The sequence below is a fragment of the Brassica oleracea genome, chromosome C4 (genome assembly GCF_000695525.1).
Source record: "Brassica oleracea var. oleracea cultivar TO1000 chromosome C4, BOL, whole genome shotgun sequence".
NCBI lineage: Eukaryota > Viridiplantae > Streptophyta > Magnoliopsida > Brassicales > Brassicaceae > Brassica > Brassica oleracea.
In genome coordinates this window covers 49084441-49094892 of record NC_027751.1, presented here as the reverse complement: position 1 = coordinate 49094892, position 10452 = coordinate 49084441, and the positions used below count along the sequence as shown (strand labels likewise).

The following is a 10452-nucleotide window of genomic DNA, read 5'->3' as shown; positions in this document are numbered from 1 at the left end:
ATTCCTAGTACTTTGGTTGGATTATTCGTAACTGCTTATTTACAATACAGACGTGGTGATCAGTTGGACTTTTGATTAATTAACATCCTTCTTGATTTCATATGCGGGAGGTCGAATTCAGATTGCTGCTCGATTATTTGCGAACAGTGGAATTTTGACGCAATCTAATAAAAAAGAGTGACATCACGCTCTGTAGGATTTGAACCTACGATATTGGGTTTTAGAGACCCACGTTCCACCGAACTGAAGTAAGAGCGCTTCACCAACTGTTGAATCCGGAATTTATAAATAAAAAAGAAATTTGCTGATAAATAAATTACAGATTTTAATTATAAAAATTAATGTCAAACTTTATTAATAAACCTTAAAACGATATAATATAGTTAAAGCACTGAAAATAATTGTTATCTAAAGAAAGTGTGATTTGTTAAATGAAAGCCAGGAGAAGCATCCAAGAAGCCTATGTTTTAATTATAACTAGATTTTGAACCCGCGCGTCCGCGCAGATATATGTTCAAACTTAATAGATGTTAAACATTGATGTTCCTGTTTCATATATTTTTTGTTTTGTTTTTGGATTGATGTAAACCCAAAAGAAAACTCGGTTCATTTTATTACCAAGATTAAACCTAACATAAAAAATAATTGTTTCTAAATTTGTTATTGATTGTTTATATCGTGATGGGATATTAGACAAATCAAAACGATTTATTAGATAAGATATTTGTCAATTAGTAATACTTAACTACATTATCCTATTTATAATGTAATTATATATTTATGTAAATTTATAATTCAAAATTTTCAAAATAAAACATCTTATATAAATTATAAATAGATGGGTTGATATATAAACAATATGTATTATATTAACAACATGGCAAATAAAAAAATAAATATTTGGTAATTAATTTGTTGAAATGGGCCAAAACTTAATTACAATGTTAAAACTTTATTTTCATCACAATATATGTGGATTAGGCTTTAATTATATTTTAATTGACCAAGCCCATAAAATACTAAACATGTTAGTCCGGTTAAATGATATGATTTTAAACGTGATTTGCAAGATAAAAAACCTAAAAAATCTTGTGCTGCTTATGTGAATGATTTGATATTGTGATTGTTGGTAACGGAAGATGAATTGGTTTAGTAGTTTTCAAGTTTATTAATAAGGCAAATCATGTATTTAATTAAAAGTCAAAATTCTATGTTTAATATCAGTGGTATAAAAAAGTAATTATTGAGCAAAATTAAGAGTTAAGTACAAAATGTACTTCCCTTTTAATAGATTAGATGTATTTAATTAAAAGTCAAAACTCTATGTTTAATATCAGTGACATAAGGAAGTAATTATTGAGCAAAACTAAGGGTTAATTACAAAATGTACTTCATTTTTATTAGATTAGATTTATAAGACATACAGCTATGAATCATTATCCTGGTTTTAAGAATCCACATGATTTGCCTAATTTCTCAATGATTTGTCTAATATCTCAATTATAATTCTATAACTATTTCGAAGCTTCTACTTCTATAATATTAATCGTCTGTTTAGATGGTTTAAACTTTAAAATACAGATATGATCATGATAGAGATATATATCCTCTTTTCTAGCGACGCGTGAGAGGCACGTGAGTGAAAGGTACGTTCAAACTCGACTTTAGAGCTTGATTAACTCCGATATTTTTTTTAGGGTTCTTAACTCATGATTTGACATATTTTATTTTTTATTTAAGAAAAAAACTAAAAACGGTCTTTTACCCGAATCTAAAAACTCCAGTTAAGAGATCAAGATTAATCATGAACACAATCTCACATGTCCCGGCCTTCTATAAAATATAACTTCACTGACGAACTATCTATTGTGACTTTTACTAATTTTTAGTCATGAATTTTATTTACTTTAACTACTGCAACAGAGAGAGAAAAAACTAATTCAAATATGCTTTTATTAAGGAAGAATCAAACCACTAAAAACACTATCTATTCTAAGAGCTATCTCTAATTCTATGCTATCTTGACTCTATATGCTATAATAGAGTAAAATCTATTCTAACCCACCTATATTTTTTCCTCTAAAATAAAGATTGCTATTTTTATTTCTATATTTAAGGGAAAAAATAGCAATCTTCTATAATAGAGATATATTTTTTTATTTACAAAATAATTTTTTAACTTTTTGTGATTATAAACAAAAAACATATTTATGTAGAAATACAATTTTTAATACATAAAACCCACATTTATTTGTTTAGATAATAATTTTAATTTTTACAATTATACTTGAAATAAGCAAAAATATTACAATTTTATTGAAAGTCAAACTTTTTACTAAACAAATGATATTTAAAATTATATACCTAAACAAAAATGATTAATTATAAATTGATTATTAAAAGTTGCACATAAATATTACATATAGATAACAAAATAAGTTGAACATAAATATAATTAATACAACATAGTGAAACAACTTAATATTCCGGTAAATTATTTCCGGATCCACAAAGATCATTAAAATATTGTCCAAACGAATGAGAAAAGATGAAGAAGCTCATCTCTCACTTCGGAATACATTAATTGATAATTTATGGAAAAAATATTGTAATATTGATAATTAGATAATGTCTATTTTGTTTTCTTATTTTTGTTTAATGTTTTTTCTGTACTAAAATGTTTAGTTTAAATAATATTGCAATTTATGAAGAAAAATCAAAAATTTAAATGAATGAGTTAATTTTTAACATTCAAAAGTAAAAAGTGCTAATTGTTTAACAGAAAGGGAATCTTTTAAAAATATTCCTTTTTAGGTGAAAAAAATAAGAGAATACTTGGAGAATAATCCATCTCTATTATAGAGTTTCTATATTATAAAAAAAAAAATAGGGAAATACATTTGGAATGGTCTAACGATCAATGTAATTAATTTAGACCGGCAAATACAATCAGCGATCAAATGTTGTTTTTTTCTTGCATATCACAGACCAGTCGCATGTCATAGAAAATCTAGTGTTAGTTGATAAATATTTTACTTATCTCCACTTTTGAAGAAGAAAAATATGCAAATGCTATACAAATTTACAATGGAAGTAAATAAAAATTTGAATTGTTCAATATGAAGACAATTAGAAATTTGAATTGTTTATGGACCAAAATTTAATGTGACCTAATATGTTGTCTTTCCATAGATATACAATTAGGTTTCCATGCCCCGTGCAATATACATTTGTAGCCTCCTACCGAGTACGGAAAGCTTCGATATAATCTTTTCGAAACCACGATCATTGACACTTAGCTAACTTTCAAAATAGTTAATAAAATACTATTGTTTCCATATTTGCCTGTATATTCATCGATAATGTAGCACGGTAAACGATGTTTGGCAAAAATTTACAACATCAAGATTTAGACCCAATAATTTGTACATGATACAATCGAAATGCTAGAATCAACCATGTAGCATCCTTTCGAAAAGCAATGTTTAAAATATCCAAAAAGAAAGTTAAAATATTTTTAATAAGTCTAAAAGAGTGAAAGCTCTGAAAGAGGAAGACGAAAACAAGAAAGTAGTATCATTCATTATAATAAATACGAAAACAACTTAACCGGGGAAAGGTACTGAATTATATTGAATGAACCCCAACCAAACAACATTGAATTTTGAAGACATTAATTTAATACAACCAAATAAAAGAAAGAAAATTAAATAAATTTATAGACGTTAAAATAAGTAAAGAAATAGACCCCACCAAGCCTCTTCCCCTCTTCAAACCCTTAAAATCTTCCCTCCCTCACTCCATTAACTCTCTCAGTTTCTTACTTTGAAACCAATCTCCATACATACAAAGGAAGAAATAAATTATTTTCTTGTCCTATTTTTCTTTTATCAAAGAAAATAAAAAGAGAAAAAATGAAGCTCCCATTTCTAAACAAGAACAACTCTTCGTTTTCTTGTTCTTCAAATTCAAATTCAGTTTCATCATCAACAAATACCACTTCATGGCCATGGCCTTCTTGTCATCAAAACCCTAAAACCACATCTTTCAGAGCAACCACCACTTTCACCAACCGTATCCATGACCAAGACGAGGATGAACTCGACCCACCTGAGGGTACTGAGTCGATAGAGAGTGTGATAAAAGGGCTAAGATCATCAGAGAGACTCATCTTCGAAAGTAAAGGAGAATCCAACTCTATACTCGAAGAAGCTACGACTAAGCAAGAAGAAGAAGAAGAAGAAGAAAAGGAAAGTTTCATGCTCTTGTCCTTAGAATCAAACGACCCTTACTCTGATTTCAAGGGATCCATGGAGGAGATGGTTGAGGCACACGCGCTTCACCACGACTGGAGAAGCCTCGAGAAGCTTCTCTTACAGTTCTTGAAAGTCAACGCCAATACCAGCCATCGATACATCTTCGCCGCTTTTGTCGATCTCCTCTCGAACTTAACACTGCACACGAATGAACCCATCAATATCAACATTTCCAAAGAAGAAGTGGAACGCGCCACCGCCGGAGAAGCAAGCACTTCTTGTTGTAACAGTATGAGTCTTGGCGAGTCTCCGTTGTCTCCTTTGTCACTCTTCACGTCGTGTTCTTCTTCTTCTTCCTCCGATGAGACTTCCTCGACGTCCGTACGATTCTTGCCATTGTCTTCTTTGTTAGAGATGGATGAGAAATCTAAAGACATTTTGGTTTAGAATGCTTTTCTTCTTTATTTCTATTTTTTGTATAATTAAAATTTGTGTAGGATCGTAACATTGACTACCCTTAATATTTTATATTGGTATATGTGCTCTTATGCTATAGTTTTTCATTTATGTGGATTTTTGTTTCTTAATGTGAGGAGGATGATAGTTGGATCGGACCATTTTATTTGATTCAAACAAAATCAAGTCACTTGAGCGGTAAATGATATAAATTTTTGACACAATGTGCATAACAAACATATTTATAACATTAGCCTTTATTTCCAACAAGGAAAAAGACAGCAAAAGTAATCATAACTATAGCCTAGAGTGAATAACTGTAGTATTAGTTTTTGTTAGTTAATAACTATAGTTGTTGTATATAACCAATTTGTTAAGACAATATTTCCTCCTCTGAAAATTTGGCAATTTTTGGATGAGATCAGACGAAGTTAATATAATAATAATATAGATTTAAAACTTTGTTTGAACGTTTTAGCAAAAAAAAAAAAAACTTTGTTGGAACGTTGGATAAGCAAGAACGGAAAACAGCGAAGAGATCTTCGCTTCAACGGCAGGTTGGCCTTTAAGATGAGACATGTGGGACTGTGAACTTGTGACACAATTCTACGAGATTGTCTCCCTAATGTAATTTTATACACACATAAATAGTGATAACAATAATGATAATAATAACAGTTGGGATGATATACTTTAATTAATCTCTGACATCATGTTTTGATAGATCTTATCTGAGCCCTTGGTTTTGAATTGTACAGTCGTTTATTTATATGGCAGGGCATTTTTTGTTTTATAGGAGACTTGGTTCATAGTAAATCCAAAAATAATTGCGACTGCAAAGTTACCCAGAAATTGAGAATAATACAAAATATTAGATGCTGTAAGATATACCTGCATCTGTCGTTATAAAAATGGCCCTGCGCATCTCTGATTCTTTTTAGTTTTTAATCTTCCACACATGTCTAAAACTTTTAAGAACCCATCGAAGACACTAGTCGGATAGGTAATTATAGTTTAATTACTATATAAATATAATTGAAAATGTTGTAATGGCTTAGATAACTATCAATTCATCGGTACTTTATATTTGTGTCTGGCTTATTAGTTTTAACCGTTTGTCCCTGGTCCAACTTTTTCAACTCCTTCTAGATGCCATCTATAGAAATGGACATCTCTAACCATAACGTCAAATTTAGTGTTAAACTTACATCAAATTTAATATTTTCGTGTTATATTTTGTTTGTCATCTCTAACCATAACACCAAATATTTCTCTAAAAATAGTATTATATATTATTTGATGTTTTGCAATTTTAATAATTTTTATTTTTATTATTATAATTGATAAATAATTATTTTATCACACTTAGATATTATGTTTGATAAACTTTTAAAGTTTTATGTTTATATAATTATTTATATTTATATTTACATTTATATTTTCGGTTTAACAATATTATACTTTTTATGTATTTATTGTATATAAATATTAAAGATTACAAACTATTAATTATGAAAAGCACATAACAAAATAATAGATTTATTTTATGTTTTGAGTGTTTATTTCAAATTTAATTTGCATTTAATATTATCCCACCTATGTTATTAATTTCTATATTTTATAAAATACTTATTAATATTTAATATTATTAAAATAAAGTATAAAGTATTATGATATTTTATTTTTAATAATATAAATTAAATAATAATAATCATTTAGTGATTCTTACGTGAAAATAAAATAAAAATATTTAACTATGTAAAAATAATTAAAATAATTAAAAATACAAAATACAGTATTTTATGTTTAGTTACAAATTTGAACTAATTAATAATAATAATTGAACTATATTGTTAAATGAAACACAATAAAATATGTATATTAAATATTTGGTGTAATGAACATTGTTACATCAAGTTTGGTAGGATGGTGTTTAGTTGGAGTTGGCGTCGAAAAAAAATTCAAACATATAATTTAAGCAAATAAACTAAACTAGAATTGAAACCATCAGAATTAAACTGAATAAAAGCGAGAAAGGATTCAACACACCATAAATGAGCTGGAGCAGAAGTTCAATTTATGAAAAGAAGGGCATCCTATCTTCGTTTTAAAAGCTCTTTTTAAATTTTTTTTTTTTAAATCTAATTTTTACCACATCTTGATGCTTGTAGATATCTGTGGACTCACATTAAAGACGTTTATCCAGGAAAAAAGAGTTTCATATGTGAAAACAAAATATCAAGGTTTAAGTTGCTAAACTTTCTTTTGCATAAAAACAATTTGAAAATTTAAGGATCGCCCCACGGCTCTTAGTGGATATGTAAGTCACTGAATCTTATCACTAAACTAAAGAGATAATTTTTTAACTTACTAAATTTGACATCTGCAGTTACCACTAATGGAACTTTTATATATTGCTTACTATTGACACATGATGCAAATGTGAAGGCACTTTGACTAGTTACCACAGTCCAAGCCTTTTCATGTGGAAATGAATATGCCATACATAATAGGAAGATCTTGTACATAACTTTCTTTGCTGACTCAATATTTCCACAGGTTCTTCTATATATGATCTTAACTTCTTGCTCTGTTTCATTTACCTCCCATAATAATGTGTACAACACCATAACACATGAAGAGCAGTGAAAATTCTTAGTGAGGAAAATGCATGGGATGTGGTGTTTTTTTGGCTGCCGTTGAGACTTTAACGGTAACTCATCAGTCATCTATCCTCACTCACTTCGAAAGATCGTATACTCAGTAGTGGTTTGAATGAAGATGTGTGACAGATAGTTATATGTGTTGGATGAAAAATTTAAGAGCTAAAGAGCGATCACATGTACATAGTTACAATCTCTACATTCTAATTAGTTTCATAACTTACGGGTTAACGAAAACTGTAAGATAAAGACAAATCATTTGATTGGGGTTTATTATATTCGATTGGATTGATGTGGAAATAAAATAATATCAACTCTCTACTTTCGAGATTAGTTTTTTCGCAGTAAGGATTATTAAAATCTCGACGAAGCTTCGAACTTTTGTATCAGTAGCCATTCTGAACATATTTCTAATGACCCTCATATCATCCTTCCATTTTAATATAGTTTTTACTTTTCTTGGCTTTTTGTTACCATTTCTTAGCATCTGTATTAGACTGTTAATAGAGACCAAGTTTTATTTTTCCACATGCATTATACTATTATAGTGTTTAGTTAGATGATTCTTGAAGGTTAGACCATCTCCGGTGGTTCTAATGATTAGTTTAATTATTAATTTTGTAATTTGTGAAGTTTAGAATCCTTACTAATGTAATTAAATTTGTTATGATCCAATGGTAGAACCCCTTTGAGGTTCTTATATATAGTTTTTTTTTTAATTTTAAAAGTTGAATTTATTATTTAAATTTTGCAAAACTTAAAAATTATTGAATTTCATAAAATTTAAACAAATGTGACATTAAAACATATTAAAAATAGACATATAAATTTATAATTAGATAGAGATCTCGTTACTTCAGCTGATCAAATGGTGTGTCCGCTATGTCTTGCAAACATGATCCACATTACCTGAACAACACTTGACTCAGACATGAAGTTAGAACTTAGAAGCGTCTGATATCAGAACCCAACATGACAAGACTATAGTGTTTCTAGCTTCAAGAACTTGAACAGTTTCAGAGATTACAACGCAACAACTCCTACTGCTTACATGACTTGGAACCGAATTAAAACAAATCTATGCTGAGATGAGTTGTTCTCTGTACCCATAAGCAAAGGCTTGTTGTACCAACTGATTCCTGACTTCTCTATTCATATTTCATAAATGAAAAACATTTCATCTTACTTCATTATACTTGTCAAAGACTCAAAACATAGTCAAAAGTTCGTTACTTCAAAATACATATATGACTTTCTTAATGATCTTGGCAAAAGATGAAGCTAGAAGTTTTTCCTACTTAGCTGCGATGCAAAGTGATCAGCTGCAGCAGCTCGAGAAGCTGAACCAATCGATCCATCATACCTGCAAAGAAGAACACAGTAAAAAACTTGGTTTCTGAGATTGAAATGTAGATGCAACTGAGAGCAGAGTGTGAAGTGGACTCACAGAGCAACCAATACATAAACCGCGGTCTGCATAACAATAGCTCCTTCACCAGCAGGTCGAGTTGTGTTTAAGCACCCAACAGCAAACCAGTTCTCGTGGATCGATGTTACTATATATGCCTACAAAATTCTCAACTCATATTAATAAAAACCACAAAATTACACTCCCCAAGCAAAAGGAAAGAAGAACAAAAACTTACACTGGTTGGATCCAAGAACAAAAGTCTAGGTCGGAAGATTGCCACGTCTCATGAACTGCTTCAGCTCGACTGGGTAGAGATCAATTCCTTCTTGCTCAGCTCTGCAAATAAATAAATAAAAACTCAGAATTGAGCATCAAGATTAAAGTGAATCTGCATAGACTCAGAAGAGATTAAATCGAAATCCAAAAGCACCAATCTTTTACTGCAAACACCAAATCATGCAACGAAGAAGCTTACAGTGTTTATATGAGACGAGAAGGTGCTGTCGGGTCGTAGTTAATCAAAACAGCGGCCTTCAACGGACTTCCTATATGTGTTCAAACAAAAAAGTTACATTTTTTATCTATTTTTTCATTTATTTTTTTTGCTTTTTTTTTTAGAACCCTCTCTAAAAGCTTCCAATGGAGCTGCTCTTAGGCACAAGGAATAAAAATTTTAATTGAGAAAGGAATACTAGAAGTAATAAAACTATGAGCGTAATAAATGGATGGGGTCCTTCAGGCCGTGTTTTGCTCTCTCGAAATATAAAAAGTTGGCATTAATTAGAAAGACCAAATCTCAAGTTAGACATATAACCAAGCAAAACTCCTTGGTGCTGTGGCTTCTTCTTTTCTACTTTTTTTTTTCTCTTTTGCTCAGCTAATGCAAGTAGATCGTGAGGCCAACTTACGGATACATAATTTCAGGCTTTTCGGCGACATTTTTTCTTTACATAGGGCCCTTTTTGTTTTGTTATAGTTTATCGGATAACTGTAAAACAAATTGTTTTCGACAGACGCAAGCCATTAAACCTTAATTTTCATGATATTTATATCAATGTTATGCTCTTTAACCAAATGACCCCATGGATTTTCTCATTATGTATATACATGCGAGCATTTTCCAACTATGATCATCTCAAATAAACTTTACTATTTTTGCTTATAAAATATAGAATCTCTATAATAAAAATCGTGTTTGTTTCAATCCCCATAATAGTATTATTCTAAAAATAGAGTAAAAGTAAGAATTGCTTTTTTTTCCAAAATATAAAAATAGTTGTTTTAATTTTAAAAGAATAAATAGCAATGAGTTTAAGTGGAATGGGCTATGAAATAACAGTGGGTTAGAAATACTCTAAATCGCAATACGTAGATGCAATAATTATAAAATGAAGAAATCATACCAAATGATTAAGTAATCCTTGCTAAACTCTTAAGTGAACCTTGTTAAATGGCTAGAGACCTTTTTAAACTATTATTCTCTCCGTTTCGTAGTTAGTGTCGTTTAAATTTTTTACATACAGATTAAAAACTGAGAAAATTTGGAAAAATAGCATGAACTGAGAATACAATTTGAAAACTACACTTATACTTTTAATTTTTTAAAATTACACTTTATCTTAGACTAATATACTAAACTATCACTACTACTTATATCTATAGATAG

General features: G+C 29.5%; 1 protein-coding gene and 1 long non-coding RNA gene across 2 annotated transcripts; one reads left to right on the top strand and one right to left on the bottom strand.

The window, feature by feature from the left end:
• Nucleotides 1-3773: 3773 nt before the first annotated feature.
• Nucleotides 3774-4843, top strand: LOC106340204 (transcription repressor OFP15). The gene has a single exon (XM_013779082.1). It carries the CDS (start codon nt 3915-3917, stop codon nt 4701-4703), a length of 789 nt encoding a protein of 262 aa, XP_013634536.1. The 5' UTR covers nt 3774-3914; the 3' UTR covers nt 4704-4843.
• A 3339-nt stretch (nt 4844-8182) lies between these two features.
• Nucleotides 8183-9446, bottom strand: LOC106340805. Its single transcript, XR_001269515.1, has 4 exons — nt 9262-9446; nt 9022-9122; nt 8823-8941; nt 8183-8738 (listed from the first exon to the last, which is right to left on the bottom strand). It is a non-coding gene; the product is annotated as an uncharacterized LOC106340805 (long non-coding RNA).
• Nucleotides 9447-10452: the final 1006 nt, after the last annotated feature.